This window comes from Helianthus annuus, chromosome 2, assembly GCF_002127325.2.
Source record: "Helianthus annuus cultivar XRQ/B chromosome 2, HanXRQr2.0-SUNRISE, whole genome shotgun sequence".
Taxonomy (NCBI): Eukaryota; Viridiplantae; Streptophyta; class Magnoliopsida; order Asterales; family Asteraceae; genus Helianthus; species Helianthus annuus.
Window position 1 is genome coordinate 138,569,052 of NC_035434.2, and position 19,217 is coordinate 138,588,268.

The following is a 19,217-nucleotide window of genomic DNA, read 5'->3' on the forward strand; positions in this document are numbered from 1 at the left end:
AGCCAAAATTAAAAAAAAATTTGGCTACTAAAAGTAGTGATTTTTTTATAAAAGATATTATTTTTTTTGTGTGTTTTTTAGTTATTTTTAGGCATTTTTGGTTGTGTTCACATTGGTTCTCGTGGTTCTCACGATAAAGGGTGGTTCCTAACGGATCTTTGTCATATATATATATATATGCTATTTATAGTGAGAAAACTCACCCCAGTTAAGAAAACCCAATAAACCCTATTGTGTGGCTAGGATTTAGCCACATCATTATATGTAAAAAGATGAAGCTACGGGCAATTTTGTCATTTACTCATTTTCGACAGAATATGTATCAGAGAGAGAGAGAGAGAGAGAGAGAGAGAGCCTGTTTTGCTTGTTTCTCCCCTCCCACATTTAATGTGAAGTGTACTTTGTACTATGACAACTTTTTGTTTATTTTGTATATGTAACATAACTATTGTGGGTTTGTTTCACATTTGACTTTCTCCAAAAAGATAGTGGATGAGAGTCAACAACCAGAAACACCATTCACAAAAAATTTGCATTAAACATGGTTGACTTGAATAGCCAACCATCACGGAGTGTTGCCGGTGGTACGACGACATTCAATGATGATCTGGAAGCTTCTTTAACGGGTTCACCTTTAAATGTTGTTCCACATAATCTTTTACCTGATTTTGAATTTAACGAAGATGAAGATGCATTGGTTGAGAGCAGAGTTGTTGAAGATTCGGAACCTATTTCTACAAAGTTTCCAGGTGAGTCACACATTTTTTTTTAAGTTTATGAAATGTACATTTTTTAGGTATTGTGATACCCCAGTTATAATGCTTGTAGTTTGTTATCAGAATGTGTTTTTTTTCTATTTTTTTGGCGGTAGAGGAGAAAAAACCCTCAGATGATGTTGTGGTTTGTTTGGTAGCAAATGTGTTAAACTTGTATTAACAATATCATTTTTTTATTCTAGCCCAATTTTTTTTTATGAAATAAGTTTTTATACTTTTTAGAAGGTAAAAATATGTGAGGTTACACTTGCATTTACAATACCATTTTTTGTATTTTGACACAAAAAGTTTTTTTATGAAATAAGTTTTTATATTTTTTGGAAGGTAAATATATTCGAGGTTACACTTTTTGGCCATATTTAAAAAATTCACCAGCATATTAAGGTTCATTGTAGCAAAAGGTGTTAAACTTGTATTAACAATACCATTTTTTTACTCTGTCTCAAAAAGTTTTTTTTGTGAAATAAATTTTTATATTTTTTGGAAGGTAAAATTTTTCGAGGTTACACTTTTTTGCTTATTTAAAAAATGCACCACTATGTTAGGTTTCGTGTCAAAATTTAGAAAGAATGCAATGTTTTGTAAAAGACTTGTGACCTTTTTTAAAGTTTGACTTTTATGATCGTAGAAACAAACGTACATGTAGGTCAAAAAATGTTTTTTGGATATACATATGCAAGCCCAACCTCGTTATAACTAGTTTTTTATGTAGGTATTTAGGCGGACGAGAAATTTTATGTTCACCACACACCCAATAGCACTAGAATGTGGTGTCCTAATGTTCCTACTGGTTTAAGGCCTATTGTTGGTTGTGTATACGAAACTGGAAGGATTTGTTTAGTATGTACAAGGAGTATGCCGTGTATTGTGGGTTTTCTATTCTTAAGGGGCAAACCAAGAGATGGAAGAGGTTTGTTACATAAGGTGTACTAAATATTCAAAACCACAGATTAAACGCAAAACTGATACCCTGGATCAGTCCCATGAATATATGTATAATATATGTAACATCTTTTTTTGTAGTGTGCGTACCAACATGTAACATCTTTTTGTAGGAAGACGACTTTTGTAACAATGTGATGTAATATAACACTTTGTGTCGGAGGAGAAAAAAAAACGTGTTACACTTTTATGTATGTGGATATCCTTTAAATGGTAATAAACAAGCACTTTTTCTTGTTTACTGGGTGTTTACATTTTTTGGACTTATACAGAAAACGTAACGTTATTTTTTGTATTTTTTTTTTGTAAAATGTTACACATAATGTAATACTTATTGCTCATTTTTTTTGTTTACTGGGTGTTTACATTTTTTGAAATTATACAGAAAATATATATTTACACGTGGTGTAACTTCATATATATGTATAATATATGTAACATCTTTTTATGTAGTGTACGTACCAACATGTAACATCTTTTTGTAGGAAGACGACTTCTGTAACAATGTGATATAATATAACATTTTGTGTCAGAGGAGAAAGAAAAGAAAACGCGTTATACTCTTATGTTTGTGGATATCCTTTAAATGGTAAAAAACAAGCATTTTTTCTTGTTTACTGGGTGTTTACATTTTTTGAAATTATACAGAAAATGTAACGTTATTTTTTGTACTTTTTTTTTGTAAAATGTTACATATAATGTAATACTTATTGCTCATTTTATAGAATGTAACCTTAATAAGATGGTACATATAAAGTAACATTTTTTCCTCATTGGTTACATTTTTTTTTTTTTTTTGTAAAATGTTACATATAATGTAATATTTATTGCTCATTTGTAGAATGTAACCTTATTCAACATGTATATCCAGTTTTTCACCTAATGCTTTTACATTTATTTGTTATATACAACACCGGTGGCCCAAACACCGATAAATTAAAAAAAAGTATCGTAAAACAACTTTATGAAGAAAATACTTAAGTTACAAAATTTTGCCCCCGCAAATGTTAAGGTGCAACATTACTATATAACCTAAAAACGCATACAACACACTTGCTCCCTAAAAAACAAAATACTTAAGTTACAAAAATATTTTTTTCTTTTCTTTTAAATCCTTTACTGGTGTGCCCGATTCACACTGCCTTCCAACACTGTTACAAAATAAATTGTCAAACATAAATGTAACAAACCATCTAACAATTTAATGTTACATACCAATTAGTTTATTTTTTATTTTATTTCCTATTTTTTAGACACCCGTTTTTTTTTTTTTTTGTGAAAAAGGAGTTCAACTTATAAAATAACCAAAAGAGTAAAGAAAAAAAATATGACTGTTGTTTTATTTCAAATTAATTGTCAAACATAAATGTAATCTTTTCTTCCCAATAAAACAATTTTGTAACAGCCTTAAAAAACATGAAACCACTTTTTAAGAACATACAAACCAAAAAACAGGGAACGTACACTGCCTTCCAACACTGTTTATGAACATCACATAAAGTACATAAACCACTTTTTTTAAAAAGAAAAAAAAAACCCAAATGTGTATGAAAATAACAACCAAAAACCCTAGATGAAACCCCAAATTATACAGGAAACAAAGCTTGTAAATTTGTCAAGAAAAAACACATTTTTACCCCCAAAAGAAAGCCGGATGGCGGACGCACCTGAAATTTTGCAGTTGATGGATATCTCCGGTAAGATCGTTTGCAAATCTATCAGCGTTATTTAGGTTTGGAGAAGGATAATTGTTGATTTGCGGTGAGTTTTTCTGCAGGAGCTTTTTGGATGAAGATGAGATGAAGAGAGAGAGAGAGAGAGAATAGGTGCTTTACTAAAAATTGATAAAAAAAAATTGAAGTTGTGCAATGATGGCTTTTGTATTTTTTGTGGTGTTGAAAGTTGTAGCCAAGTTTCATAGGCATGCAGCTCAATTCTCCCAAGAAAACAATTGTCACACTTTATTCCCATTTTACCCTTAAGGGTACTATTACTGATTATTATATTAAAAAGTAAGAGAGATAATACCCAAACACATCACAACTATCCATCTCTTCTAATCAATGGTAGATATTGAGTTTTCAAGGTTTTCTCAACTAGAGGGGTTTTTCGATTTATCCTTGCCCTATATATATATATATATATATATATATATATATATATATATATATATATATATATATATATATATATATAGGGAGCCGCTAGAATGAGAACCACCTCGAGTTGTAAGAACCGCGAGAACTACACCCCACGGAGCGCCGTTCGCCATGATTTTTTTTACAAGTAGATGTGTATATTATAAACACAGCCGTATAAAATCATGGCGAACGGCGCTCCGTGGGGTGTAGTTTTTTACACCACAAGTTTGGTGGAAAAAAAAAAGAAAAAAGAAAAAAAAATTAAAAAACACCAAACTTGTGGTGTAAAAAACTACACCCCACGGAGCGCCGTTCGCCATGATTTTTTACGGCTGTGTTTATAATATACACATCTATTTGTAAAAAAAAATCATGGCGAACGGCGCTCCGTGGGGTGTAGTTCTCGCGGTTCTTACAACTCGGGGTGGTTCTCATTCTAGCAGCCCCCTATATATATATATATATATATATATATATATATATATATATATATATATATATATATATATATATATATATATATATATATATATATATATATATATATATATATGGTGGGGTTCTAGAGTGAACAGTACTAGCGTATTTGCGAAATGAGTGAACAAATCTTTACCATCGATTTACACACGTGTATGGCAAGGATTAGTTCGCTCAGTTCGCAAATATACTAGTGTTCACTCTTGAACCTAAGCATATATATAGGGGATGGTTCAAATGAAAACCACTTTTATTGTGAAAACTCGAAAACTAACTAAAAAAAGCCTAAAAAACACACAATTTTTTTTTCAGTTTTTTTTTTATAAAAATCACAGGTTTTTATATATAAAAAAAGAATTTTTTTTTGTATTACACATGTGTAATAATACACATGTGTAATAATACACATGTGTAGTATTACACATGTGCACTACACAATTTTTTTTTTTGAAATTTTTTTATATATAAAAACCTGCGAAAATTAGTTTGTAAAACAAATTTGGTATGTTTTTTTGGCTTTTTTAATTAGTTTTCGAGTTTTCACAATAAATAGTGGTTTTCATTTGAACCTTCCCCTATATATATATATATATATATATATATATATATATATATATATATATATATATATATATATATATATATATATATATATATGGTAAGGTTCATTTGAGAACCACCTTTATTGTGAGAACCATGAGAACCAATGTAAACACACCAAAAAAAACCTACCCCCCCCCCCAAAAAAAAAAAAAAAAAAAAAACGTAACCCCCAACCCCCCGCCCAAGCTAAAATGCTAAAAACTAAACCTTCAAAAAACCTAAAAAAATTTAAAAAAAAAACACACACAAAATTGTTTTTTTAATATTTTTTATGTAAAAGTCGCTACTTTTAGTAGCCAATTTTTAAAATTTTTTTTTTAATAACGAAATATAGCGATTTTAATTTAAAAAATATTAAAAAAAATGTGTGTTTTTAGCTATTTATAGTTATTTTTGGTTGTGTTTACATTGGTTTTTCCGGTTCTCGCAATAAAGGGTGGTTCCTAATGGGTCCCTCTCCTATATATATATACAGGGAAATGATCAAATAAAAAGTGAGTTTTCCCTAAGCAGGATAAGAAGGATTGTGGGTTTGACATGTGGCACTCCTAATTAACTAGGTAAAGGGCATTTTAGTAAAAAACACTATCCTCCTCAATTATTTCTCTCATATCTTTTTATCAAAATTGCAACATATTACATGGCAGGCCCTAAATCTGAGATTTCACCACCGCCACCCATGTTCCACCATCAACCACCGTCGTCCTTGCTCCACTGTCATCCTTGCTCCACCACCGAACACCACCCTTGCTCTACCTCCATCCCTGCCACACCCTAGATCTGAGATTTCTCCACCGCCACCCTTGCTCCACCACCGTACGTCGCCCTTGCTCCACCACCGTACGTCGCCCTTGCTCCACCCTAGATCTGAGATTCACCATCGCCACCCCTGTTCTACAATCCCAATCGATTGCTAAGGTTCTCGATTTCAGCTTCCAATACTAAAATCAAGTTAGTGTTCAAGGATTTGGGAAGAAAACCCAACACAAGAAGCTGTTCTGGTGAGATCTCATTAATCGATGTCCCCTTCAACTTCGTCACCACTCGAGTCACAAGTCAATATGAATAATACATCCTATTCTCACATTTAGGGTTTGTATAACTACCATTTCTAGTGCTGGATTTATGATTATGTTAGAGTTTTGTATTATATTTAAGGTAATGACGATGATGTGGGATATTTGAGTATAAAACAAGGTGTTATCCTTTATTTGTTTATGAGAAAAATGCCCGAATAGTCCCTGTGGTTTCGCATTTTTTCACCTATAGTCCCCAACTTTCTAAAACTACCTGAATAGTCCCCAACTTTTCATTTTTGTTCCCGGATAGTCCCTGGGTCTAACTTCAGTTTGTTTTCTCTATTAAGTAGGTTTGAAATGACCAATTTACCCTTTCCTTTAAAAGGCAAAAGCACGGGACTATCCGGGCATCTTCTTTATTTTTATTTATAAAATCCCCACCACCACACTCATCTTCAACCTCCACCCACCATCACCCTCCTCCACCCTCCACCATCACCGGCCGCCGCCGGTCTCCGCCGCGCAGAACCACCGCCTGAAAACAGCTACTGACTGGCCAAATTTATCGTGAATCATCATCATCAACCTGATCAATGCTACCAGATCCTATACTACTAATTTTATTTCAGATTTTTCAGCTGAATCCATAAACCTGTAATCACCAGGCCGTGATCGATTTTGTACAAGAGCTTAATTCCTCGAATTCAAGCTCGAAAACAGAGCAATTTCTTCATTCAACTCCAAAAACGCCATCTCGATCTCCAGCAAACGCATGAACACTTACACAAATAATAAACCTCTAGAAAATGATCCTCTCCAACAAAACTGTACGGATTCCGTTATTTACAGATCTGCAAACGAATTTCACCGATCAAATTCAAATTCAACCTGACATCAAAGTCGCGCAAATCATCGGCCAACAGTTATTTTCGGCGTCGGTTGCCATCGTCGGCCACCACTGACATCATCATCCTCAGCAAATCATCATTACCTTCAACAACGACAACATCATCATCCTCATCGATCTTCACAGAATAAAAGAAAATGGGGAGAGGATTTTACCGGAAACTTGTAGAAAAGAAGTGAAGACCGCCGCCACATGTCCTCCGCCGCTACAGACGCCGCAGACGTCGAGCTCCGCCACCAAGGGTGGTGGTCGGCCCTTATACCCTCTCCGATCTTATCTTTCTCTCACCTGATTCTCCCTCTGCGATTCCTCTCTCTCTCTCTCTCCCTTCATTTCATCGGTCCCTATATTTCTCGAGAGCAGGTGTGTGTGTGGGGGGGGGGGCGTCTGGTCGGAGAACTGCCATAGTAACGCCGACTCTTCCTCCTTGTGGTTGCCGGATCGACATCGAGAGGGGGAGAGTAACAGATTATGTGTGGGTGTGTTTGGGTGAGCTCAAGATGAAGATAGAGATAAGGTTCTGTGTTTCTATTTATGTGTGTATTTCAATATGCAGGCAAAGAAGATGTCCGGATAGTCCCTGTGGTTTGGCCTTTTAAAGGAAAGGGTAAGTTGGTCATTTCACACCCACTTAACAGAGAAAACAAACTGAAGTTAGACTCAGGGACTATCCGGGAACAAAAAATGAAAAGTTGGGGACTATTCAGGTAGTTTTAGAAAGTTGGGGACTATAGGTGAAAAAATACGAAACCACAGTGACTATCCGGGCATTTTTCTCTTTGTTTATTTTGTTGCGTCCTTTAAGAGTAAGAATATAATAGCAAAAAATCTAGATTATTTGTTCTTAATGTGTTGGATCTTGTTCTTCCAATTTGCTAGATTTGGGTATTTTGTTAGATTTTTTGTTCTTCTCAATGTGCTGGATTTTGGTACGGTGTTGGATTTTTTTCTTCTTTTTAATGTGATTGGTTTTTTTTGCTCTTCTTAGCGTGTCGGATTTTTCTTCTTTTAATGTGCTTGGTTTTTTTCGTTCTTCTTAGCGTGCTGGATTTTCTTATTTTAATGTGCTGGATTTTGTTCTTCTAAATGTGTTGGATTCAAAATACAACACAGTTTTCGTATGTTTTATAGAATGTCGTTTTTTGTATATCAATTGTATACTCAAATTAAAGAGAAAAAAATGCTCGTTTTTATTATGTAATTTTTTTTTATAAAAATAATGTCGTGTTTAAAAGTTATGTACATTTACAAAATTGATGATTAAGATTACTTCTTAGTCAACTTACACTTTTTAGGGAAACCTTCCCCTATACATACATACATACATACATACATACATACATACATACATACATACATACATACATACATACATACATACATACATACATACATACATACATACATACATACGTACGTACGTACATACATACATACATACATACATACATACATACATACATACATACATACATACATACATACATACATACATACATACATACATACATACATACATACATACATACACACACATATATATGTATGTATGTATATCAACTAGTAAGTTTACTTGCCGCGCGTTGCGACGCCGTCGAAACATAAAATCCGTCTAGTGAAAACGAGACCCGACTCGTTTTCAAACAAAATTTATGTCAAAACGTAAAACAAGTGAAAACGTACATAAAAATAAGCACAAAAATGTATAATATGTGATTTGACTTATTTCCGAAAATTAACGTCAAAACGTAAACCCACGTTTATACTAACAATTAAGAAAATAGTGTTTTTTTAATTACAGAATTATAAACTTGAAACTTTAGAAACCCGAACAAGGTCAAATTACATTTTACAAAGTTTTTAAAAAGTTAAGAGGGTGTAAATGTCACTGCTAAAATTTAAGGGGGTAAAATACAAAAAGAACAAAAAAAAAACTCATCAGAAGACAAACAATTATTATTCATTTTGTTTTATATATATAACTAGTGGATTGCGATGGGAATTCGATTAGTAATAAATTATTTTTACAAAGTTTAAACAAATCTACAACTTTTTGATTTTTTTTATTTCCTAATTTTCCAAGTTAATAAATAGATATACAAATTTCGAAAATACTAATCATACATAAACACTTTTACAAGTTTTTATAAAGAAAATAAACATCACTTAAATTCTATTAAAATCCGAAAAACGACAAGAAGAAAAAGGGGAATTGGCCTGTAATAACCCCAACTAAAAGTCATTGGTCATTGACAGTTCCACCTATAAATATTCCCTCCACCAGTCTCACCTTTCACCTATTTTTCCTACACCGGTCCCCCGTTAATAGCGGAGTTATGTTTTTTTTCTAAATTACAAACAGTTTTTTACGGCTTTTCATCAGAGTCCATTGATGTAAAACTTACCTCGAAACAGTACTTCAAACGACGAAAACGGCGCTTCAATTCGGGTGTTTAAATTTCCAATTAACAAAAATCAAGTCATTTGGAGCACCATTTCGAGGTAAGTTTTACATAATGGACTTTCTCGTCGTTCTGATCAACAACCCTAAAAATCTGTTTGTAATTTGGAATAAAGCTTAAGTCCGTTAAGTTTTTTTAACGGGGGACCGGTGTAGGAAAAATAGGTGAAAGGTGGGACTTGTGGGGGGTATTCAAAGGTGGGACTGTCAATGACAATAACCTCTAGTTGGGATTATTACAGGCCAATTCCCCGAAGAAAAATGGAAACTAAAAAGTTTTTAAAATTTTGAAACCCCTGTCGTCCGTTGACGTCTATCCACATAGATGTCATATCCACAAATGTAGCCGCCCAATGCATTGTCCGTAGGCTTTTCGTCCATTAGCGTGCCTAGTTTTTTAACGTCTTCGGGTGCTCTACGTTCAACCAAACTTGTACTCAATAACATTTACATTTAGGGTAAAGGGTGTGGGGGTCATTGTTGGAACATGATTCGTCACGTAGAAATATGAATGGAAGGCTACGCCACTCCCCTCCTTGATTGATGGTGGTTGGCGTGGATTGAACCATGATTATCACGACCCTCACATTCGAAAATTTTGAGACAAAAATATATTAAAATAATAAAGGGGATAGTGGTATAGGTCACGACCACACCCTTAGGGTAGTGGTTTTGGATAGTGAATTAGAGGTGACTGACATAAATGTCTATATGGGTCATGACCACACCCTTTAGATTTATTACCAACAAATCCAGCTAAAAACAAGCCATAGAAGTAGATATGCAACTATCGTCCTTTAGCCTTATTACCAACAAAGGGCAGACTTGGGAAGGATAGCAACCAAAACAAAATTATGAAAACGTGAAATAATGATGACCAATCGACAATGTTCAAGATGTAGTGAAGAAGAAGAATCAGTCGAACACATAATAACTACATGTGCAATGGCGAAAGAAATTTAGCAGAAGACGCTAACCTGGCTAAAATTACCATCACCAGCAATGTTCAGGTCACGCAGCGAAGTATTAGCATACACATACATTCGCAGGATCTTTAGATTAGAGAAAAGTTATCGAAATGGTATTTTTAACGACTATATGAGAAATTTGGAAGGCGAGGAATCTAAAAGAATTCGAAGACACGAACACTTCTGTGACAAAAACAATGGAAGACATACATTCAAATTCCTTTTTGTGGCTCAAAGAGAGATCGGAATTTAAGAACTTGATATGGGAGAGATGGCTAGATTTCAACATAAGAGACATTATACTTTAAGATTTTCATAAATTGGGGGTTTGTAGTGTAATTGTAATTTTATTTCGAACTTTGTATCTGCTTATTGGATTTTTACAGCATATGTTGGCCCTATTCTATAATCCTAGAATCCTACCGTTCAAAAAAAAAAAAAAAACAAAAAAACTATCGTCCATAAAGAATGTTTCCATGAGATCTCCTTTCCAGCCTACACTATAAAGATATATTATCCTTGTTGGCACTGTTAGATAGCGGGCTGTATTTGCACCCCTTTGCGTTTCTTTTTCTTCTTTACAACAAAAGCAAGCCATGTGTGTTAATTTCTGGTTTTTATAAAACTTAGGAATTAGGTTATCGGGTTTTAAAAGCTAGCTAGTTATTCAGTTATTTCATCATATATTAGTTATTACATACTATAGTCACCTGTCTTCAATTCCTTTGTTGTCTTTAACAGTTACGACAATTTTTTTTTTTTTTTTTTAGAAAACCTTCTGCCTCATTTTTGAAATTCCACACGAAAACGGACAATTACAAAGCAATGGCAGGTAGTCGGGCAACAAGTTGTGCCGCCACCCCCTTTTGAATAGAAAAACCAATTCTACTAAATACAAAGTTTGAAACCTTTAGCGACGAAAGGTTTTGGCTGTTGTTGAACATGATTTATACATCTTACTTACATACAACTGTAATCATAACTTTAAGGTCGCTATAAGTTTAATAATTTGGTCACAATATTGATAATTTATTGTTAAAGTAGATAATCACATTTATGGTTTTGATAACATAGTAAGTTATTGAAAGTTTGAAACGTGGGTACTCATTATAACCACCAGATAACATAACATGTGGTCATTTATCTAACTAATTAACATAGTTTATTATTTTGTAAATACGAGTGATTAGAAATGGCAAAAAAAAAAAAAAAAAAAAAAAAAAAAAAAACATATGAGTATACCAGGTATGTCTAATACCTACAAATAATTACTTGACAAATTTTAATAGATAATGAGCCGTGTATTGGACATTGTTTTACAATTAGGAATGAAACTTGGATTATCAATACCCATCCCATACCCGACCCAATTTGGCTCTTCATCCTTCACCATTTGTAGTTGTTCATCATTCATGGTCGATGGCGACACGGATAAGAGATTCATCCATCTCCAGCTTGATGACTCTAGTCATCATTTTGAGGGTTATTTTTGTTTAATATAAAATAGGCAAACTGAAATGAGTCCAAATGCTTAACGAGAAACTAACACAACCTTAACCGATAAACTGACTACCTAAGTCAATAACTAAATTTGAAACAAAAGGAATTCGTGAAATCATTCTTAGATATTCGATTCGTTTGTCCAAAATATCCACATGAATTTCATGAAATCATACATAAGAAAGATGAAAATTGAGAAAATTAATTATACAAGACAGAACAAATAGAAAGATGAAGAGTGGGATAACTAATATATTAGAGATAAAGGTGCTGTTTGTTTTTTCAGATGTAAAAGGTCTGTAGTCTGCGGACCACATCTGCAGGCATCTGCATGAGAAGAGGTGGACCAAAGGTCTGCAGTCTGCAAGGAGAAGAGGGTTTGTTTTTTTTTTTACTTCTACAAAAACCACACACACAACACACACAAACACACAACACTCCTCAGTCCTCTCTCTGTGCTTCATCTACCACCACCACCACAACCATCTGCCACCACCTCCTCCACCGTCCACCTGCCACCACCACAACCAACAACCACCGTCAAGCACCACCGCAAACCCTAGCACCACCGGGAACCCTAGCACCACCGCGAAGCCCTAGCACCACCGGGAAGCCCTAGCACCACCGCGAAGCCCTAGCACCACCGGGAACCCTAGCACCACCGCGAAGCCCTAGCACCACCACGAGCCCTAGCACCACCGTCGTTCGATTTGGGGGTTTTGTTTGAAGATGAAGAACATCAAACCCACCACCGCCGATCTCTCTCTTCTTTCCCTCTCTCTCTCTCCTGCCGCTCCCTCTCTCTCTCTACGGTCTCTCTCTCTTCTTTCCCTCTCTCTCTCCTGCCGCTCCCTCTCTCTCTCTCTACGGTCTCTCTCTCTTCTTTCGTATGCAGGAGGTGGTGGCAGAGGAGGTGGTGTCGGGGGTGGTGGTGTCGGAGGTGGTGGTGTCGGAGGTGGAGGTGGAGGTGGTGGCGGCAGAGGTGGTGCTGGCTGGAACTGGAAGGAGAAGAGGAGAAGAGAAGAGGGTGTTGCAGATGTTTGAAGCTTATTTTTTGTGCTTTTTATTTAAGATGAAATAAGCCATTTGAAGATCTGTTTAAAAAAAAAACAAACAGTCTTTAAGGTCTTATGTCTGCCCGCCTGCAGACATAAACACTTTGCAGAGGTTTTAAGCAAAAACAAACAGCACCAAAAAGTGGACAAAACATAAATTTGATAGGGTGGAAGGGGTGGGTGAGGGGAGTGATGCGGCAAAGTAATTTGCCTCGCGGGAACACCGCCTCCATCAACCAAGTCATCGCGCGGTGACTGTGAATTCGGTGATTGTTCACCGCACAAGGGGAGAGGAGGGAAGAGGATAGAGAGAGGTTTATAGTGGGTCTCACTCTCTTTCCAACCAATCATACATTTTTTTTAAATGGTTTGGGTGAACCACCCCTTGTGATTAAAGACTGGATGACGACTCACTAATACCGGGTAAACCAGTTGGACTTTTGACTGCTCTAAAGCCCATTATTAAAAACTACTGACCCAAAAACAAACGACCCAAATTAAAACCGGCCCAATATAATTATCGTCAGATTAAAGTAGATTAAAGTATTTTGATGATACTCACAAAAATTTAATTGAATAATTCAAAAAGAAACCAAGAACTATGCGTTTAGTGTTTTGAAAACCTGTACCAAAAATAGAACAAGGACTTTCGTTTTATAATTGAGCAACTATGACAACTCTTTAGTCGAAATGACATCGTAAAAGATTGTGTTTGGCTAAAATTCAATTACTAGGAGCAGAAATTCTTTCAAAAAGTAACCAAAGCAGTTGCTTAGAAATTGTTGAAGTATGATCAACAACAACTACAATCAGCAGTAAATACAATTAGCAGCAACTACGAGATCAATAGTAAGTGGTCGGAAATTTGACAAGTACTCTTGAACGAGCGTGCACTACATACACAGTAACTCTTAGTTCACTAAGGCTAGACGGTACGGAGAACGTTCCCCACCCTTCCAGCCACGGCGCCGACCCAAACACCGTGCCCCCCCTGTCCTCGTCCTCCCCGTACAAGACGTTGGAGACGGAGCACAAAAAGACAAAATTTTGCCTTCTCCCATGTATGTGACCGTTTGAAAACAAAAAAAAAATTACAATTTCAAAAAAAAAAAAAAAAAAAAACGAACGGCTATATCTCAATTTTTTTACCAAAATCCAACCAAAAATTATATATATTCCCCACTTTTACACCATTTTCACACTTTTTCATCCACTACAACTCATCTCTCTCTCTCTCATTTTTTAAAACATTCTTCCCTTTTTATAGAAAATTATTCTACCATGGATCCCTTCAACCCGAACGTCCCCAACAACCCCAACAACCCGAACTCCCCAAATGTATTTTCGGTGCCGGGGTACTATCCGATGATGGAAACGAACCAATTCGGTCAGTTTTCCGCAAACGTTTTAGCCGCTTTCCAAAACTTACTGAATGTTTTTGCGAACACGCAACAAACTCAAGCCATACAATACTTGATGATGTGTAATCCTTTTAATATCCAACCCGTGCAACCCTTTCAACCCGAACAACCATCGCAACCCATTCGAACCGAACCCGACGAAGATGTTGAAGTTGTTCCCGAGACCCAACCGCAAAAAAACAAACGAAAAAAAGGCAAGCAAGTTGCGGGTGAGCAAAGCCAACCGTCCAAAACGAAGCCGAAACAACGGACGCAACTCGAGGAAGAAGCCTTAGCGAAGGCTTATATAGACTCGTCCACACACTCCATTAAAGGTACGTAAAAATAACTTGTACTTTTTTTAAGTATATACTTTGTAGTATTAAATTTTTAATTTTTTGTAACATATATTTTTGTCCAATATAGGTAACAATCAAACGGGCGAGGGGTTTTGGAAATCGGTTTTAGCGAAATTTCTTGAGCTAATTATGGAACAAGGGCCGTATCGAGATGTCGACTCGGTGTCTTCTTGTAGGTCCCTTTTCGCGGAGGATTACGAACCTAAACCTTGTTATACAAACCTACTAGCGAGTGCGGAATCCAAGCTAGCAAGCAAACCGAGTTAGTAGCAAGTAGAGAAACAAACACACAAGTTCACCGATTAACACAAATTGTATTAATGCAATGAGGGTTCGGTTACAAGCTCAATGTTTACAGAAATGTTCTATAAACTCTCTAAGTGTGTGTGAGTGTTTCGGACAGAATGCTCTCTGTTCTTGTCTGTGTGCATCTCTCTTCTGTCCTCAACACTTCATGGGTATATATACCCATATACAGCAGGTCTTCTCGAAGGATTCGATAGATGGTCCGAAGGATCATCTTTCGGATACAATGCTTTCGAAGGATAAGCAGGGACCTCGAAAGATCATCTTTCGAGGTCTAATCATTCGAAGCATATCTTTCGAGCACCTCGAAGGATCAACATTATCCTTCAAGGTTATCCTTCGATTCAGACAAACATATCAAACATATTCCAACTGTTGGCCAAGTCAAACCGGAGGATGGTTGACTTGGTCAACTTACAACACTAAATAGAACATCGTACATACAGACCGAATACAGACAAAGTACAGACACAAGTGCACCAACAAACTCCCCCTTGGCTGTAGCTTTGTCTTTATCTTCTATGGTTGTAGACTCGTCTCGAACTTCGACGGTCTTGGGTCTTCGAGTTCTCAAAACTCTGATGTCCTTTCAAGTCTTCAATGTCGGAGGATCTTCAAAGTCTTCACGTCTTGAAAGCAGAGAGTGTATCAACAAACTACCCGTATCATGTAGGAAGTGTGTTGACAAACTCCCCCTTAACATAAGCTCCCCCTTGAGTTATGCTCGTGAAAAGACTTTATCTTTATGAAGTGAGATCCTTGTGGTGTTGATGATGGCCAACGGCAACTCGATCATTTTCATCACTTGAGCGCCTTCTCGTCGTGTCTTCATTCCAGAACTTGTCATCGACCATGTTCTCCTAGCCTTTAGAATCTGCACATGCAAGAAATCTAAACGCATAATGAGAACAACTGCTTGGAATATAGTATACACAAATAACACACGAATGACCATGTCACAATCAAACACCGTCCGACAGTTTGAAAGTTTAATAAATTTTCAATTTTAGTCTTTAACTTTCAAAACTTGCAAATTTCGACCGTTTATGAAGATTTAGTCAGTTCGGTTTTCAGTCAGGTTTCAGGTAACGAAGACTTGAGCTCCAACATCGTACGATCGAAAATAAAGCAGAAATAAAATCTTTTTGGCTTTTAAAAAGTTTATATTAAAACACACCTAAAATCTTTTTGGTATTTTTGAAAGTAAAAGACAACAATTTAAAATCCTTTGAGTGTTATCAAACGACATCACCGCTAATGTCGTGCTGATATGCACCAAACGACGAAACTGTTTAAAAGAAAACAATAAAAGTTAAGCAGTAAATAAATATATATATTCAAACATTCTTTTTGCGAGTTTCGAGGGTAAGAGAATCATATCAGTGTACGGTCATGCCAAAACACTCTTGTTGTTCAGTTAGTTAGTATTAAGATAAGCATCCTATAACAATTATCGGTATTGTTGTCCACTTAAGCTCAACTTATCAGATGTAATCATGTTTAGAGGATACGTTAATGTATGATTTATACTTACCGACCGGTGTTCATCCACATCACGACACATTCCCGTATCAAGGTATGCACGAGAGTTCATCTTACCGGTGAGTATACCGATTATCATCTGTATGACCGTATAAATTGTGAGATACTCACTTATTTTGATTTGAAAACAAGCCCTATGTGATATAATCACTTATTGATGAGGAACTTGATTTTCGTATGCATGAGGGCACAGGTGCAAGTTCGTGAACAGGTCAGTACTTCCGTACAACAGAGAGACGAACTTGACACCCGGAAAAATGTGATATATTATCACTTATTTGATTTGGACATGTGATTGTTTATCACTTATTGAGGTCGAATGCAGTATGCAATATGTACACGTATGTATAGTATCATGGAAGATCTAGACTTGCGTCCCCGTTATTTTTCGGTAAAAGATACAACCATGATACCCAGATGATAAGCAGCATAAAGACCGAATATCTCAGAACCTCGGCAATCTATCAAACGAAATTTCGGTACTAAGACCATATGCCAATGAATGGTTCCCACCTGATCTTCAGTCGATTAAGATTTATATCACCCTGCACACTTTAAAATGATTGTGAGCCTACCGATACATCTTATATAGAGCTGCTTATCGTTTTGCATTTAAGGTTTAAAGAGGTTTGGATAGACCACTGATGTACTATCATTTTCTCTTTTGCTCGCCAGGAAACTCATTTTTGTTTTTCTATTGTTTTTGAGTTTTTGAAATTTTTCGATGTTTTTGGATTTTCAGATTTTTGGATTTACTCCCCCTAAAATCAATAAACTAAGACAAATTTAAAACACAAAGGTATTTACAAAAATGATTTTCCGATGTTGGGTTTACTCTTGCTTGACCTTAATGCCGTTTACCAATAATAAAAAGTCAAATCTTGATTTGTCAAATGCTTTGGTAAATAAGTCGGCACGTTGGTCATCGGTGTGGACCTTAACAACATCGATTAGCCTTTTCTCAAAGCAATCACGTATGAAGTGATATTTGATTTCGATGTGTTTGGTCTTTGAATGCTGCACAGGATTTCTAGTGATATCTAAAGCAGCAGAATTATCAACGTAAATAGGAGTAGTTAGGAATTCAAAACCGTAGTCTCGCATTTGTTGTTGGATCCAAAGAACTTGGGAGCAACAACTTGAGGCAGCAATGTATTCAGCTTCGCATGTTGATGTAGCTACACACCTCTGCTTCTTGCACTGCCATGTAACTAGGCGATTTCCTAAAAACTGACATCCAGCCGTTGTGGATTTACCGTCGATTTTGCATCCGCCAAAATCAGAATCACTGAAAGCTACCAATTCAAAGTTATTATCCCTAGGGTACCACAGACCGGTGTCAGGGTACGCCTTCAAATAACGAAAAATCCTTTTAACAGCAGCAAGATGTGAGGCCTTCGGGTTAACTTGATATCTAGCAAGCAGGCACGTTGGGTACATTATGTCTGGCCTTGATGCTGTGAGGTACATAAGAGATCCGATCATAGCGCGATAGATTGAAGGGCTAACAGCTTCTCCCTTCAAGTCTGGAGTAATTCCGTGATTAGTTGGCAATGGGGTACCAATGGGCGTTGCATCAGACATCTGGAACCGGCTCAAGATGTCACCAACATATTTAGTCTGATGGATGAATATCCCAGACTCCGTTTGTTGAACTTGTAGGCCCAAGAAGAAAGTCATTTCCCCCATAGCACTCATCTCGAATTTATCCTGCATGATGCGCTCGAATTCCCTACACAAGACATCATTAGTAGAACCAAAAATAATGTCATCAACGTATACCTGTACCAGAAGAAGATCTCCATCTTGTTCTTTGATGAAAAGAGTACAGTCGATAAGACCTCTGCGAAAACCGTTCTCCAGCAGATAGTGAGATAAGGTTGCATACCAAGCTCGCGGTGCTTGATGAAGACCATAAAGAGCTTTGTTGAGCAACCAAACCCGATCGGGATGGATAGGATCTTCAAAACCTGGAGGCTGTTCGACGTACACCTCTTCTTCAACCACACCGTGTAAAAATGCACTTTTCACGTCCATCTGATAAACCTTGAATCCTTTGAAGGACGCATAGGCTAGAAAGATTCGAATTGCTTCGAGACGTGCCACTGGTGCATAGACTTCGTTGTAGTCGATCCCTTCAATCTGACGAAAACCCTGAACGACTAAACGTGCTTTGTTTCGGATAACAACTCCACGGTCATCCTTTTTGCATTTGAAAACCCAACGGGTACCAATCTTCTTGTATCCAGCAGGTTTCTCTACTAGTTTCCAGACACCCAGCTTCTGGAATTGTTGCAGTTCTTCCTGCATTGCTTCAACCCAAGCATTATCTTTCAAGGCTTCTTTCCACGTTCTTGGTTCTTCCTGTGAGACATAACACGCGAAGGACCAGTCGTTTTGTTGCCCGGATTCTCGAATAGCTGCATACAAGCCTGCATTGTTGTTGTTTCGCAACATGTTTCTTGTTTGTACGCCACTTTGCACATTTCCAATGATGTTTTGTTGAGGATGGGTATTATGAATCCTTGTTTCTGGATTATCTGGAACTGGAACATTTATACCCAGGTTGTTAAGATTAAGATCAACAACCAATTCAAGACCCGGAATTGACGAAGAGGATGATGCAGTAGTCTCAGCTGTTCTATGTGTATCCACTGGAGGAGTACCCTCTGAAGTACCATGAACTGCTGTTGTAGGAGCTTCTTGATCTGCATCTAGAAATTCATCATCCTCTGAAGATTCGTTCAATTCGTTTGCATCA

At 36.4% G+C, this 19,217-nt stretch overlaps 1 protein-coding gene across 1 annotated transcript; it reads left to right on the forward strand.

Annotated features, from left to right (window-relative positions):
* Window positions 1–541: 541 nt before the first annotated feature.
* LOC118485838 (serine/arginine-rich splicing factor 1-like) lies at window positions 542–12,838 on the forward strand. Its single transcript, XM_035982326.1, has 2 exons — window positions 542–749; window positions 12,690–12,838. Exons 1-2 carry the CDS (start codon window positions 542–544, stop codon window positions 12,836–12,838), a joined length of 357 nt encoding a protein of 118 aa, XP_035838219.1.
* The last annotated feature ends 6,379 nt before the right edge of the window (window positions 12,839–19,217 follow it).